Consider the following 17,601-nt stretch of genomic DNA (forward strand, 5'->3'; position numbering starts at 1 on the left):
GTTAATATGTTTGACTTCATAAAAGCTGCCTATTAAAAGATACCTTAAAGAATACGGAAAAACAAGTTACAAGCTAGGAGAAAATACTTGTAAGATAAACATTAATCTTGGCACAAAATTAGTACTGAGAATATACAAACAAACTATTACAAACCAACAAGAAACATAAACAACCCAAAAGACAAAACACAGGGAAGCAGACTTGGCCCAATGGATAGGGTGTCTGTCTACCACATGGGAGGTCCGCGGTTCAAACCCAGGACCTCCCTGACCCATGTGGAGCTGGCCCATACGTAGTGCTGATGTGCGTAAGAAGTGCCATGCCACACAGGAGTGTCCCCGGTGTAGGGGAGCCCCATGCACAAGAAGTGTGCCCTGTAAGGAGAGCTGCCCAGTGTGAAAGAAAGTGCAGCGTGCCCAGGAGTGGTGCCGCACACACAGAGAGCTGATACAGCAAGATAATGCAACAAAAAAGAGACACAGATTCCTGGTGTGGCTGACAAGAATAGAAGTAGACACAGAAGAACACACAGCGAATGGACACAGAGAGGAGAAAACTGGAGGGGGGGGGGAATAAATAAATAAACAAACAAATAATAAATAAATCTTTTTTTTTTAAAAAAAGACAAAACACAGACATTCATTTCATAGAAGTGGAAATTCAATCAAGAGCACAATGAGATGCTATTTTACATTACTTTGTCATAATTAAGGTATGCAACAGTACTAAGTGTTGAAAACAATGTGGCTCAACTGAACCGCCTACCCATTGCTGGTATGAATGGAAATTGGTAGAACCACTTTGGAAATGAATTTACTATTTTTTCATAAAGTTAAATATTTGTATAACCTTTCAGCAATTACATATTAATTACTTATAATTCCAATAAATTAAGCAATTCCAATGACCTCATTTGATTTCATGACTTAGGCAATTCCACTCCAAGAAAAGTTTCATATACATGTCACAGGAGCCATCTACAGAAATGGTCATAGCAGCACTGCTTTTATTAACACCACACTGGAAACAACCCAGGCACTCGTCAGCAAGAAAACCGATAAGTAATTTTTTGTATATTTACACAAGAGGGTAGTCTACAGCAGCAAAAAGGAATAAGCCACAGCCAAAGAATAAACCGTATCATTCTTAGGACCATAATTTTGGGTGGAACTCATGCTATATTGTTTAACCATACATATATTTAAGATTTAAAATTCTTAAACCAAATTATAAATAGAAAGCACGCAATAATATTTTCCTGGTGGGGAAGGGGCAAAGCACATAGATAATCATTATATTATTAAATAAATTAATAAAGGAGGGCAATACATGGATTAGTGATAAACTGTAGCATTAGCCAAGGATTACGAGTAATCCAATTCTGTGTAACTATGGTTACAAAAGTTGCAGTTGGCGGGAAGCAAACTTGGCCCAGAGCTTAGGGCATCCGCCTACCACATGGGAGGTCCACGGTTCAAAACCCGGGCCTCCTTGACCCGTGTGGAACTGGCCCATGTGCAGTGCTGATGCGTGCAAGGAGTGCCATGCCACGCAGGGGTGTCCCCGCGTAGGGGAGCCCCATGCGCAAGGAGTGCGCCCCATAAGGAGAGCCGCCCAGTGCGAAAGAAAGCGCAGCCTGCCCAGGAATGGTGCCACACAAACGGAGAGCTGACACAAGATGACGCAACAAAAAGAGACACAGATTCCCAGTGCTGCTGATGAGGACAGAAGCAGTCACAGAAGAACACACAGCAAATGGACACAGAGAGCAGACAACTGGGGGTGAGGGGAGAGAGAACAATTTTTTAAAAAATCTTTAAAAACAAAACTAAACAAAAGTTGCAGTTGGGGAGTGGGTGTAGCTCAGTGGTTGAGCGCCTGTTTCCCATATATGAAGCCCCAGGTTCAATCCCCGATGCCTATTAAAAAAAAAAAAAGCTGCAGTAATCATCCCTGTATATACATCTCAGTGTGCTTCTGCAAATACAACTGTCAGTAAATTCCTAGAAATAGAATTTGTGGATATGTGCATTGAGTATTTAAAAAAATTTTCCTACAGAAAGTCTACGGGAACTTCTACTCCCACCTAAAGGATCTACCTTATTTTTAATAACTTTTAAGTGTTTTTTCTTTCGTATATTGAAGAAATTAATTCTTGCTTCTAAAAAGTATTTTAATTATTCTACCAACTACTATGCTATTTGTCTTTTTTTCTTTTTAAAAAAATTATTAAAAGCTCTTTTTTTTTTTCCTTTTTCCATTTGTCTCTGGTATGCTATTTTTGGCCATATTTTAATTTTCAGAGTCAAATTTACTAATCTCTTCCATTGTAACTACAGTATTCGCATTAAGAAAACAACCAGTTCTCTAAAATAGCCTTTTGAGGATCAAGCATTGGGGCAGAAAGTAACTAATTCCATCCTTCCTATCGGTAGAGTTTATGAGTGTTTCAGGCCACCTCAATGTAGATTAAAATATCCAAAAGCATCATCAGAATTTTAACTCATAAGCATAATCCAAACCTCAACTAAGGAAAATTTGCATCTGCCATGATTTGGACTTAGATGTCAACACCAAAATAGTATATAATAGTAAATAGAGGGAATGAAAAGGAAGGGCCTTAAATCTTCTGCATCTAATTTCAACTCCTACTTTCATTCAGTCCCACACTGCCTCATGCAAGGTAAAAGAAACAATACAAATAAAAAAACAAAAAACAAAAACAAAAAACCCATACCAGAAAGATAAATCTGCATAGATATTTGAAATTGCAGTGGGTATTCCAACAGAGCATTTTACCCAATAAGCTGCCTTGGAATATATGTAAGGCAGCAGGCAGCAGAGCAGAAGGTAGAGGCACTAGTCCTGGGGAAAAAGTCTTTGCAGTGTTGAAACCAACCAGCTGTCAAAAACACCCACTCAAAGATACCCACAACAGGAATGCACTGCACTGGACTGGAATTTAATGATTCTGACAAAAAACACCATTATTTCCACTCACAGGACTGGCTTATAAAATTTAGAAAGGGAGTATTTCAAAATTTTAATGCTAGTCATTTTATAATTTTCCTTAGCAAACTCAACAACTACGACTTAAATCATAAGTAAGTGTGTAGTTCATGTCATATTGCCCAAAATTATTAGTCTCATCTCCCTCATTTGGGGAAATTAAACCTTCCTTCATCAAACTAACAAAGAACTCTGAGTACTTAATTTTGTAATGTACCCACATAAATTTAAAAAGGAAAGAAAACTACATAAATAATTATTAAAGTGTTTTTTTAATGTGTTTAAAAAAAGGTTTTGTTCATTATTATTTATTACTAACAAGAGCTTTGTCTTCCCAGAATATTTTAAACTATTTACTGGAGGTATCGCTCACTATCTCCTCTGAAGTACTTTACATGTCTTCATTTCATCATTAATATCTGAAAGCAACCATGATAGAAAATCCAAATTTAAGGTCAAGCAAATTACTATTGACATTTATAAGCTCTTGTACACCAATATTCATAGCAGCATTATTCATAATAGCCAAAAGATGGAAGCAATTCTAATGCCCACCAACAAATGAATGGATAAACAAAATATATAGAATATTATTCAGTCATAAAAAGGATTGACATTCTGATACATGCTATAATATGGATAAACCTTGAAGACATGTTGAGTGAAATAAGACAGACATAAAAGGACAAATACTGTATGGTTTTGCTTATATTAAATACCTAGAATAAGCAAATTCATAAAGACAAAGCAGATTACAGGTTACTAGAGGCTGCAGGGTGGTTGAAAGTGGAGTTAATTCTTAAAGGGTAGAGAATTTATGTTTGGGGTGATGGAAAAGTTTTGGTAATGGATAGTGATGACGGTAGCACAATACTGTGAATTTAATTAAAACTAAAGAATTGTATACTTGAAAGTGGTTAAAATGGGAAATTTTATGTTGTATATATGTTACCACAACAAATACAGAGGCCAATATTCAACTCATAAAAACTTCATTCTCAAAAGAGGAATGGTTCTTCCAAGAGACTGTCTTTTTATAATATCAAAATAATTTTCAGTTGTTATAACACCACCACAAATCTGCTTAAACCCTACTAGTTGTCAGTTTAATACAAGAGTGTAGTATGCAAGTCCTACTGAGACCGAATTAGTCCAGCTTGTTGAAATGAAGCATTGGGCTACACAGACATAATTAATAATGGGTTCTTTACTGAGATTATTGGCAATAGCATAGGGTAAGAGTCATACTAGGACATCTTCCTATCAGTTGTTTACATTAAAATTGCACCATCAAATACCACTTATTAAATATTCAGGTATCCAAAGTTGGTATTAGTTAACAATAAGAGCTAACATTTATTAAGTGCCGGATACTCTAAGAGCTAGCAACAACCCCACAGGGTAAGAACTATTATTATTTCCATTTTACAGATGAGGAAATTAAGTACCAGAAAATTAAGTAACAAGTGAAGTCACACAACTAGTAAATGGAGACTTAAAATCTCAACCCAGAGAGACCTGTTCCAAAAGAAATGGAGACAATAATGATGAAGATAAATATATGCAAGAAAAAACTAATTCACTAATAGATATAAAACAAATATTCCCATTGTTATAAGCATTATATAACTGACTTCCAGGAAGAATTAAATTTTATAAGCTGTTTGTTGAGCTGCTTGGGAGCAAAAGCCAGACAGAAAAGGCAAAATTGCAAAATTATTCAGTAACAAATGGAAGGACTCTGTGAATTAACAAAATTGAATATCTTTAAAATTAGGAATAAGATGATCGGATGAAAAGGAAAGTCACAAATTTTTCTGAGCGGATTCAAAGTAATACAAACAAATGAAGAGAAGCACATCATCACAGATTATACTTTGTAAAGGTTTAAAGTAGAAGCTGCAGTTTCACCTGATGTGACTAGTAATGGAAGCTAATTGAGAATTTAAGAGGGTGGTACTAGATGCAGGCAAAAATAGCAGAAGAGACTTCCTGGAAGATGGCGGACAATAAAAGACACAGGATTCTCTTCTCTCCCAGAAAAATAGCTAGAGGACAGGTAGGAATGGCCTGGAAAAAAAAACGTTTAGGGTTTAGGTCACCAGGGGAAGGCTGGACACTGCCCAAAGGAGAGAAGGGCAAAGAAAAAGAATCACAGCAGCAAAACTGTGAGTAAAAAGCCACAGCTGCAAATGCCAGCACCCTCCTCATCCTATAGATAACTTCTGAATTCTCAGGCTTTGGAGCTGGCAGCTACAGACAAAGGGGACCCAGGGATCCACCTCCCCAGGAAACAGGAGAGAGAGGGACACAGCCTAAGGCTGACTCAGCTTCTGACCCACAGATTTGGTCTGCTGTGTCCCAGGAGCCCTTCCAGGCCAGGTGGGGCCACCGCCTTTATTTGCCTTGGGAGCCGGCAAGGGACTAAAGAGATCTTACCTCCTTAGTATCCCTCTCTACCTACCAGGACTGGTTGTTGAGGGCACAGAGGGGAATGGAATTACTTCCTACCTGGGAAGAGGGGGAGGGCTGCCAGCAAAGGTTAGAGAACTGCCTCTGAGAAAGTTTGAATTAGGAGGCTCTTAGCCTCCAGGCAGGAAACTCTATCACATTGATCCCATCCCTGTTGCAGCAAACACACTTTGGCCAGCACTGAATTGACAGAACTGCCAAAGATCGCCATCTGCTGGCAGACCAAAGAAGTGCACATGAGGAAATTAAAGCTAAATATTTAAGAGAGACTTACTCTGGCCTTTACAACCTTCCTTTCAAAGACCCTAGGAAGTGGGTCTGCAATTCATTACTGAGTCCAGGGTCCAGATTTAAGCAACTAACAGGGACGATCCAGAAGACCCAAAACAGATTGAACCAAGAATCAAATAACAGCAGTAACACACAGCCTCCCACCATTAAAACCCTATGAAAGTGAGAGAAATTTAGCCGTGAGTAAACTCACCACCCTAATCTGATGCCTAGACAGCAGCAAAAAATTATAAGCCCTAATAAGAAAACGGAAGACATGGCCCAAGAAAAGGAATATATCAAAGCCCCAGAAGACACACAGGATTTGAAAAAATTATTATTATTATTATTATTATTTTGTGTGTGAAGGAAAAAAGAATTTTATTAATGAACTTGCAAGAAAGGGTGCTTGACCCGGATAAAATGGCTCTGGAAAAATTATTCAACAAGATGTACACAAATTTCCAAAATCAAACTGATGACTTGAAAGACAATACTGCTAAAGAGATAAAGGACATCAAGAAGACACTGAGTAAGTACAAAGAAGAATTTGAAAACCTGAACAAAAAAGTAACAGAACTCATGGGAATGAAAGACACAATAGGTGAGATTAAAAAAACACATTAGAGGCTTACAACAGCAGACTCGAAATGGTAGAAGGAAGAATAAGTGATACAGAAGACAGAAAACCTGAAACTGAAGAGGAAAAAAAAGAACAAAGAGAAAAAAATTGAAAAAATAGAGGAGCTCAGGGAGTTGAATAACACAAAACGCAACAACATATGTGTCATAGGGATTCCAGAAGAAGAGAAGAAAAAAGGGGCAGAAAGCGTACTTGAGGAAATAATAGGTGAAAATTTCCCAACTCACATGAAAGAAATGAACTTACATGCTCAAGAAGTACAATGTAACCCAGTAAGAATAAATGCAAATAGTCCTACTCCAAGACACATACTACTCATAATGTTAAATGTCAAAGATAAAGAGAAAATTCTGAGAGCAGCAAGAAAGAAGCAAACCATCAAATACAAGGGATGCTCAGTAAGACTTACTGTGGATTTGTCATCAGAAATGATGGAGGTGAGAAGACAGTGGTATGACACAATTTGTACACTGAAAGATAAAAATTGCCAGCCAAGAATTCTTTATCTGGCAAAATTGTCTTTCAAATATGAAGGTGAGTTTAAAATATTCACAAACAAAAAATTAAGAGAGCCTGTACAAAAGAATCCACCTTGCAGGAAATATTAAAGGAAGCCTTACAGCCAGGGAGAAAAAGACAGGAGAGAGAGGTTTGGAGGAAGTATAGAAAAAAGAATAGCAGAAAGGGTAACCAAAAGAGCAAAAAGACAGATGAAAATATTATATAACATGAAAACCAAAGAATAAAATGGTGGAGGTAAATAATGCATTTACAGTAATATCACTGAATGTGAATGGTTTAAACTACCCAATCAAAAGATACAGGCTGACAGAATGGATAATAAAATATGAGCCATCCATATGCTGCTTACAAGAGACTCACTTTAGACTCAGGGATACAAATAGGCTGAAAGTGAAAGGTTGGAAAAAGATATTCCAGGCAAACAGTAACCAAAAAAGAGCAGGGGTAGCTATATTAATACCAGACAAAGCAGACTTTAAATGCAAAAAAAAAGTGATGAGATAAAGAAGACCATTATATATTAATAAAAGGGCCAATCCAACAGCAAAAAATAACAGTCATAAATATCTATGCACTTAACCAGGGTGCCCCAAAATACATGGGGCAAATTCTGGCAAAACTGAAGGGAGAAATAAATATCTCTACAACAATATTATAGTTAGAGACTTCAACACACCACTCACATCATTAGATAGAACAACTAGACAGAAGATCACTAAGGAAACAGAGAACCTGAATATGATAAATGACTTAGACCTAACAGACATACAGAATGTTGCACGTAAACTCACAGATTACATATTCTTCTCAAGTGCCCATGGATCATGCTCCAGGATAGACCACATGTTGGGCAAAACCACAGCTCTCAATAAATTAAAGAAGACCAAAATTAAACAAAGCACCTCTCAGATCATAATGAAATGAAACTAGAAATCAGTAATAGCCAGGAAAGAGATAACTGGCAAATATATGGAGGCTAAACAACAGACTCCTAAATAATCAGTGGGTCAAAGAAGAAATTGCAAATGAAATCAGTCAACATATTGAGACAAATGAAAATAAGACCACAACTTATCAAAATTTATGGGATACAGCAAAGGCAGGCTTGAGAGAGAAATGTATAGCCCTAAATGCCTATATCAAAAAAGAAGAAAGACTAAAATTAAAAATCTAACTGAACAACTGAGAAACTAGGAAAAGAACAGCAAACCATTCCCGAAGCAAGCAAGAAGAAAGAAATAATAAAGGTTAGAGCAGAAATTGATGAAACTGAGAACAAAAAAACAACAAAGAAAAGCCAACAAAACCAAAAGCTAGTTCTCTGAGAAGATCAATAAAATAGACAAACCACTACTAGACTAACAAAGGAAAAAAAAAAAGAGAAGATGCAAATAAATAGAATCAGAAATGAAAAGGGTGAAGTTACAACTGACCCCACAGAAATAAAAAGGATCATAACAGATATTATGAGAAACTGCCTGCCAACCAACTACACAACTTAGATGAAATGGACAAATTCCTAGAAATGCACAACCTACACTGATGCTTCAAGAAATACAAGAATTCAACAAACTAATCATTTTTAGGAAGGTTGAATCAGTCATCAAAAAATCTCCCAACAAAGAAAAGTCCAGGACCAGATGGCTTCACAGGTGTTTTCTACCAAGCATTTCAAGAAGAATTAATACCAATCCTATTTAAACTCTTTCAAAAAATTAAAGGAGAGAAAATTACCCAACACATTTTATGAAGCCAACATCACCCTAATACCAAAGCCAGATAAAGACGCTGTAAGAAATTATAGACCAATCTCTCTAATGAACATACATACAAAAATTCTCAACAAAATACTTGCAAATAGAATTCAAGAGCATATCAAAAGACTTATACATTATGACCAGATGGGATTTATTCCCAGTATACAAGCAGTGGCTCAACATAAGGAAATCAATCAATGTAATACACCACATTAACAACTTGAAGGAAAAAACAAAGCAAAACACATGATGATCTCGTTCAATGCAGAAAAGGCATTAGACAAAATCCAGCATCTTTTCTTGATAAAAACACTTAAAAAAATAGGAATGGAAGGAAAAGTCCTCAACACAATAAATGCCATATATATATAATCCATAGCCAACATCATACTCAATGGGGAAAGGCTGAAAGCTTTCCCTTTAAAATCAGAAATAAGATAAGGATGCCCACTATACCATTGTTATTCACCATTGTGTAAGAAGTCCTAGTTAGAGCAATTAGACAAGAAAAAAAAAATAATAAAAGGCATCCAAATAGGAAAAGAAGAAATAAAACTCTATTTGTGGGTGTTATGATCCTATATTTAGAAAACCCTGAAATGTCTATGACAAAGCTACTTGAGCTAATAAATGAGTTCATTAAAGTGGCAGGATACTAGATCAATTTGCAAAAATCAGTAGTACTTCTGTACACTAGCACTGAACACCTGAGGAGGAAATCAGGGGAAAAATTCCATTTACGGTAGCAACAAAAAGATTCAAATACCTAGGAATCAATTCAACGAAAGAAGTACAGGACCTATATGCAGAAAACTACAAACCAATGCTAAAAGAAATCAATGAAGAACAAATGGAAAGACATTCTGTGTTCATGGATTGGAAGACTAAATATCATGAAGACATCAATCCTACCCAAACTGATTTATAGATTCAATGCAATATCAATAAAAATTCCAACAGCCTACTTGACAGAAATAGAAAAGGCAATTACCAAATTCAGATGAAAGGGAATGTACACCTGAATAGCCAAAAGCATTCTAAAAAAAAGAACAACATGGGAGGAATTTCACTGCCTGATCCTGAAACATATTACAAAGCTACAGAGGTCAAAACAGCATGATACTGGCATAAAGATAGACACATCAATCAGTGGAACAGAATTGAGAGTCCAGAAATAAACCCTCACCTCTGTGGCCTACTGGCTTTTAACAAACCTAACAAGTACATGTTGACGGGACAAAACAATCTCTTCAACAAATGGTGCTGGGAGAACTGGATATCCATAACCAAGAGAATGAAAGTAAATTCTTACCTCACTCCCTGTACAAGAATCAACTCAAAATGGATCAAAGACCTAAATATTAAAAAATGGTCAAAAGACTTGAATGGACATTTGTCTGAAGAAGAAATACCAATGGCAAAAAAAATACATGAAAAAATGTCCGTCATCACTAGCAATTAGGGAAATGCAAATCAAAACTACAGAAGTACTTTCACGGCTATCAGAATGGCCACTATTAAGAAGACAGCCACAAGTGTTGGAGAGTATGTGGAGAGAGAGGAACACTTATTTACTGTTGGTGGGATTGTAGAATGGTACAGCCACTGTGGAGGACTGTTTGGCAGTTCCTAAAGAAGTTGAATATAGATTTGCCACATGATCTGGCAATACTACTACTGGGTGCATAGGCAGAAGAACTGAGAGCAGGGACACAGACAGACATCTGCACACTGATGTTCATGGCAGCGTTATTCACGATTGCCAAAAATTGGAAACAACCCAGCTGCCCATCAACAAATGAATGGATAAACAAACTGTGGTGTATTCACACAATGGAATAATACGCAGCTATGAGAAGAAATGAAGTTGTAAAGCATATGACAACATGGATGAACCTGGAGGACATTATGTCGGGTGAAGTAAGCCAGACACAAAAGAACAAATACTCTGTGATTGTGCTACTATGAAATAAATAGTGTGTAATCTCATGGAGTTAATTACTTGAAGAAGGGTCACCAAAAAATAGAATGAGGCTGGAGAATAGAAAGCTGAGGTTTAACTTGTACGGAATTGGTAAAAAGAATGTGTGTTAGTCTTTGGAAATGAATAGAAAAGGTGAAAGCCCAACATAACGCTTACAACTAGCAGTACTATTATATAGATTTGAAAGTGGTTTGAAGGGAGAGTCTAAGGTTATGTATGTTACTAAAAGGAAAGCTAAAAATTGTAACCCAATCCTGTATTGCATGGTAAAAGTGCATGTGAACTATGAATATGGGTAAAATTGTATATATGAATCTTTCTTTGAAACTGAACAGATATGTGTTAATACTACAAGATGTTAATATCAGACAAAAAATTATGCTAAGTGAAAGAAACAAGATACAAAGTACTACCTATTGTATGATCCCATTTCTATAAAATATAAAAACAAAATCAATTCATAAATATGAAATTAGAGTAGTGGTTATATAAGGTAGGGAAGATATGCTAAGAGGAGTGGAGTTTTTCTTTTTGGAGTAATGAAATCATTCTAAAATTTTCTGTGGTGATGAATGCACAACATTGTGATTATACTAAAAGTCATTGATTATATACCTTGAATAGATTGTATGGTATATGAGTATATCTCAATAAAACTACTTAAAAAAAATAAATAGTGGTGCAAGAATAGCCAGAAATAGTAGCTATGTACAGCAGGGAAAACAGAGAGACCGAGAGGTGAAGAATTTTCTTGTTTGTCTGTGTTTATTATTAATATTGAAATAACGAAAATACTCTAATAAGGATTGAAGTGATGAATGTGCAACTATGTGATTATATCAAATACCACTGATTGTACACTTTGAATGAATTGTGTACTTTATTAATATGCATCAATAAAATTGAAAAAAATAAAAGGAGCAGAAAAGAAAATGACCTTGGCTGCAAGCAGTCAAGATTAACATAAAGCCCAAGAGTTCACATCCATTGATGAAGTTTGACAAAGATGAGTAGGAATTCAGTAAGAACAGGAACAACAGTCCGCACTGGCAAAAAGAAGTCTTTAAAAGAATATGAAGTAGAAAGGCAAACCGAGGGCAGACTGAAAGGATGAAGAAATCATTTAACCAAGCAGGAAAAAAAAACCAAGACGTAAGTTGGGGACTTTAGTGCACTCACTGTTGTATAATTGAGAGATGATGAAGATGGCTACTTTGGTAATCTGGTTTATAGCCCTCTTCAAAGTTTCACTTAGAAAGTGTGAGGAACTGGAAGAGCTACTATTACTGAGAACAGGAAGTCTGAAAATAAAATGGCAGAAATGATATAAAGGCCAGCAAAATTTTAAAAAATAAGACAACTAGCTGGCTACAGTTAATTTTGAGATTCACAAGTCAGAGAAGACCTGTAGTGGCAGTATTTTAAAAATTTAAGTTTCCTTTTCAAGACTCCAAAATATGTACAGAAGTATAAATGCAAGTCTACGAAGAGACGTGTTATGAACAACTTCTCTCAAATGGCCAATGTATGAACCTCGTGATTCAAAGGCATGATTCAAAGGCTATAACTAGTGAAGACAGTTGAGTCCATCACAGATCTTCAAAAGAACGAAAGCGTCGAAGCTGCAGTGCAGAGTCCTACTACCACAGAAAGTGATGTAATTCTCCTTCCTGGTCTTAGTTGTGGTTGTTTTTTTTAATTTTTAATTTTTAAAGTTGCTTTAGATTACATAAATGTTACATAAAAAGTATGAGAGATGCCCACATGCCCCCTAGTTGTGTTTTTTTCATATGACTTTTTTTTTTTGTCAACAGATAGAAACTGTTCATTGCTGACTGTAAAAACTGACCCTACCAGAAGGGAAAATATATTGGGTTGGCAGTCTTGACTCACCGACGGCAGCAGTATTCCTGCAAGGGGTGGCGTTCAATCATACCTGAGTGGTAAATGCCTAATACGGGTCTGCCTAAGGCTAGTTATGACTTCCCAGAGTAAAAAAAATGCCCTGTGCACATTGCAGTTCGATGCCTGCGATAGAAAGACTTCTGACTGGAGCTGGAGCACTGCACAGGTCTGAGGGCCCCACACACCAGAGTCTGTTGAGGACAGCGTCTCCTGCTGTTGTAGAGTGACAACCTGCCCACCCTTACGTATGGATTCTATCAGCTTACTGTGCTTGATCAAGTACAATAAATGTACATTTCTTCTTTGTCACCACTCTACTTTAAAATGGTCTGAAATGTCCAAAAAAAAAGTACTCTCCTACCCAAACACTTGTTTTATTGGTATAAAATATAATTTTCATAGGATCCTGCCATTAATTTTTTTTAATTAACTGAATAGAATGAGCTCACGACAACAGTACCAAATATCACCTGATGGCTAAGGAAACGCCCTCTGAAGCTTCTCAAATGTGATCCTCACCACAGAGAAGCAAAAAGGTCACCCCGTTTCTGACTCGAAAACCAGTCTAACATTCTGAGGGCAGTGAACATGAGTAATTTGTGGCATTTACAGAGTCTGGTAAATTCCTGAAGATATGGAAAGAATTTCTCCCAACACAAACAAAATGTACACTCATACTCATTCCCCAAATGTTAAAATGAGATTTCGCAGTCGTGGAACGCAGTTGTCTGGTCCATCTCATGGGCTAGATCAGCATTTCCTGAAAATTTCCATGTAGTATTAAAAGGTGTCCATGGTCAATAATTTTAAAATGCCACAGCTATCTCTCTCAGATCATCTATAATAAAGGAGCTGGTTTTGTTTAACCCAGTGTTTCTAACACTTATTGGATCACAAAACCTGTTTCTTTGTCTTGTTTTGTAGAGTTTCAGTGAGATAGGAAATGCCATTCAAAGATTACTATGCATATGTGTATCAAATATTTGTAAACCAAAAATATAACAACATCCAAAACTAAAGTAAGATTCCTTTGATAACTGCAGAGTGCTAAAGGGAAGTGCAGTGCTCAGGATCAACATATGTTGGTTGCTGGCTTTACTTGGTAAAACCACAAGGAAAATAACATTTCCTGTATATACGGTGATGCCAGAAATAAACCAAAAGCAAAAAGCCTGTTTTATACTATTCAATGTCACTTATGACATAATTTCTCATAAAATGGGTGAAAGCATATCAATATTTGAGGCTGACAGAATTTTAACTGCTTAGTGAGAACATAACTGCACGTATTTTGTTTGTACTGACTTAAAAACACCTAATTCTAAAACTTCAGTTCACAACCTTAGCAACAATCTCTCCTCATATTGACTAAATTATGAAATTATGATTATCTACTGATAACAAAACAATGGCACCTACTGAAGATTATTACAATACTTACCAAATTAAAAAAAAAAGAATCCAGACCAATGCTATGTACATACTTTAGTACATGCTGGATTAGACCAAGTGAAATTTAACAATAAGCTGAAGAGCATTCTATAAAACAAAAACAAAAAATCAGTTAGGCTATTTCTGTCTGTTTTTCTATGCTATGGACTCATAGTGAGAAAGAAGACAGTCTGGAAACTTTATGACTGAATCAAATCTGAAGTCTTTATCTGAAACTTCTCTATACTTACCTTAGGAGAAGTTCTTTGGGTAACTTTTTGTTAATAAGGCCTTCATCACTGTTTGAGAAAACCTGAAATTAAAAAAAAAAGGGAAATTGTTAAACTGTTTTTCAAAGAATACTAAAAAAACCCAAAAGTTTTTCTTTGTACCAGATTCAAATAGTACCAATCACTGTCACACAGATATGAAAATTACTAATTTCATGAAGCTATCTGCATAGTTAAGGAATTTGCCTCCAAAGAGAGGTCTGATCTTTATCCAGCTCCTGGAGAGGGGGTAACACAAAGCCAAGTCTATAACACATTGTATTGGAGAGCCCTCATTTCTGAAAGAAGTTTTATGGAATACAGAATCCTTGCTTGGGGATTTTTTGCTTTCAGCGCTTTAAATATGTCATTCTGCTGCCTTCGTGCTTCCATGGTTTCTGTTGAGAAAGCGGCACTTAGTTTTACTGAGGTTCCCTGGTACATGACGCATTACTTTTCTCTTGCAGCTTTTGGAATTCACTTTATCTTTGGCATTTGACAGTTTGATCATAATGTCATTGTGTGGGTCTATTTTCATTAAATTTGGGAAGTCTTCAGCCATTATTTCTTCAAATATTTTCTTTGCTCCTTTCTTTTCCTTCTGGAACTCCAACAATGCATTCATTGGTACATTTGATGTCCCACAAATTCCTTGGGCAGCTATTCACGTCAATCTCTCTTCTTTCTTCTCCTTAGAAGGATAATTGTCTTATCTTCAGCTCCAATATGCTACTGAAGCCCTCTGTGGAAATTTACATTTCTATTATTGTGGTCTTAAGCTCTGTTCAGTTCCTTTTCCTAATTTCCATCTCTTTTGATATTCTTTTTGTGTTCATCTAGTTTTCCTGATTTCCTTTAGTTTTTTTGTCCATGTTTTCCTCTAGCTCTTTGCTTTTTTTCCCCTCTAAACATCAGTAAGAAATGTGAGTTATATTTAGTCCCACTTGAAAATGTTTTTTATTGGGATTACTTCAGTCATTCCCTTCACTTGCACTCCTTTTTGAATACTTTCCTATCAATACTGTTAAGTCTCTTGGAGCATAGATATTTTGAATGGCAACTCATTTCTTCAAGATATACTTGAGAATGACTGAAAAGAATACTATTTGTATTGAATGAAATTATACTAACTGAAGGCAGAAGTTCTCAATGCGAAAAAGTTCAACTTTCTTCTTCCATATATGATTTCTCTGCCATATATGATTCCTGAAAGATCTCACTTTCAAGTTTGTTCTTTATGGCTTCACTAAGGAATGAAAACCAGAGAGCAAATAACTGAGGTTAAGGACACCTGAGATTAAAAAATAAAAATGTAAGAAAATAAGCTAACATGTAGCAATGGTCTGAATACTCAAGATTCATGTTAATGAATTCAATGACTGTATATGAGATTTTCATTGATGAATAGGGCTCTGGGAATAAAATGTGCCACTACTTCATTTCATATCAAATTATCACACAAATCATTGCTTTTTGAATCTTTGCATACTTTTACAGTTGAATTTGCAAACAGACTTTTTATAACAAACTGTTTTTCACCAAATCATATTTTGAAAACCCAGGGAATAAAGTAAACTGCTCACTGAGGAAGGCCTTAAATTACATTATTACAGTAGAAAATACAGGAGGTAGAAGATAACTGAAAAAACAAATGTAACAGATTCAAACCTATAGCTCCTGGAACTACTTAAAACATGGTTTTAGAAAGTAAAGCCAACATTTTCAGTAACCATAGATACAATTAAAATAAAATTTGTCATGAAAGTCCTTATACCATGCTTAACACAGGGAGGCAGGAAGATGTAAGAACCAGAACACATAAGACATGACATTTTACCTATAACTCAATATTCAGTCACCTTCTTCAGCTTCATCCTCAGAGTCGTCTTCAGCATTTTAAAAAAAGATTTATTTATTTATTTCTCTCCCCCTTTCCCCCCCGCCCCCCCACCCCCACCCCAGTTGTCTGTTCTCTGTGTCTATTTGCTGCATCTTCTTTGTCCGCTTCTGTTGTGTCAGCGGCACGGGAATCTGTGTTTCTTTTTGTTGCATCATCTTGCTGTGTCAGCTCTCTGTGTGTGCAGTGCCATTCCTGGGCAGGCTGCACTTTCTTTCGCACTGGGCGGCTCTTCCTACAGGGTGCACTCCTTGCGCGTGGGGCTCCCCTAGGCGGGGGACAGCCCTGCGTGGCAGGGCACTCCTTGCGCATATCAGCACTGCGCATGGGCCAGCTCCACACGGGTCGAGGAGGCCCGGGGTTTGAACTGTGGACCTCCCATGTGGTAGATGGACACCCTAACCACTGGGCCAAGTCCGCAGCCCCTTCTTCAGCATTTTTGAGCCACTCTACAAACTTTTTCATTTGCTCAAGGAAGACACTTTCCCCCTTTGCAACGTATGCATTTTATAACAGTTCAGAATGGGGTCTTCACTCAGGGCTTCAGTTTTATTTTTAAAAAAAAAGGCACCACTATTTTCTGAAAAGCTTTCATGAAATGAATATTGTCAAACAATACTCCTGAATCTTCAGTAACAGAGTCAGCTCAGACTGACCTTGAGTATAAAGGCAGCAGGTAGAGGGCTGTATTGCTTCAAGTGATTGATGGCTTGCTCTGCTACAAGCTCCTCTTTTATCTTTTTTGTTCCATTCCACAGTGCTTGTTAGACTTGACCAAACCATTCCAATGACAACTGGAGCTGGGACGTTTTTTTTCCATTTCCTCCCTGTCATATAAAATGATAGCCTTAAATGGATCACCATGGAACATCTGTTCTTGAAGTTCTTTCTGGAGCTCCTTACGAGCTCCTACGGTTTGCTGATTCTGAACATACTCTGAAAGCTCTTTCAAGCTTGCCTCAGAAGAATACTTTGTGAAGTGTTCAACACTTTGCTTATAGGCAGGGAAAAGAGGCCCATCAGTCTGTTATCCATGCTGACTTTCCAAACACTTGCACCTACTGCATTGGTATCTTTTTTTTAAACAGGATTTTTTTTCTCTCCCTTTCCCCACTGCCCACCCCCTCCCAGTTGTCTGCTCTCTGTGTCTATTTGCTGTGTGTTCTTCTGTGTCCACTTGTATTCTTGTCAGCAGCACCCAGAATCTGTGTCTCTTTTTGTTGCGTCACCTTGCTGCATCAGGTCTCCGTGTGTGCAGCAGCATTCTTGGGCAGGCTGCACTTTTTTTCATGCTGGGCGGCTCTCCTTACAGGGCGCACTCTTTGCGCATGGGGTTGATATCTTTTTCATTCATCCATGATTTAAAGAGGTATGAAAGCAATAGCACTGGGGTGGTGGACTTGGCCCAGTGGTTAGGGCGTCCGTCTACCGCATGGGAGGT

The 17,601-nt window shown here is 37.0% G+C and overlaps 1 protein-coding gene and 1 pseudogene across 4 annotated transcripts in view; both read right to left on the reverse strand.

Moving 5' to 3' along the window:
• The window catches only part of FBXL2 (F-box and leucine rich repeat protein 2), a 156,860-nt gene that overhangs the window by 108,876 nt on the left and 30,383 nt on the right, over positions 1-17,601 (reverse strand). For all 4 annotated transcript variants that reach the window (XR_011647816.1, XR_011647817.1, XR_009184213.2 and 1 more), the window contains exon 2: positions 14,246-14,307. Coding sequence is in view for 1 of the 4 variants with exons in the window: in XM_058290629.2 (XP_058146612.1) it covers positions 14,246-14,307 (62 nt within the window). In the remaining 3 variants the exon portion in view is untranslated. The remainder of the gene's footprint in view (positions 1-14,245; positions 14,308-17,601) is intronic.
• On the reverse strand, positions 16,115-17,240 carry LOC139437936 (eIF5-mimic protein 2-like; annotated as a pseudogene).

The sequence above is a fragment of the Dasypus novemcinctus genome, chromosome 31, assembly GCF_030445035.2.
Source record: "Dasypus novemcinctus isolate mDasNov1 chromosome 31, mDasNov1.1.hap2, whole genome shotgun sequence".
Classification (NCBI taxonomy): Eukaryota; Metazoa; Chordata; class Mammalia; order Cingulata; family Dasypodidae; genus Dasypus; species Dasypus novemcinctus.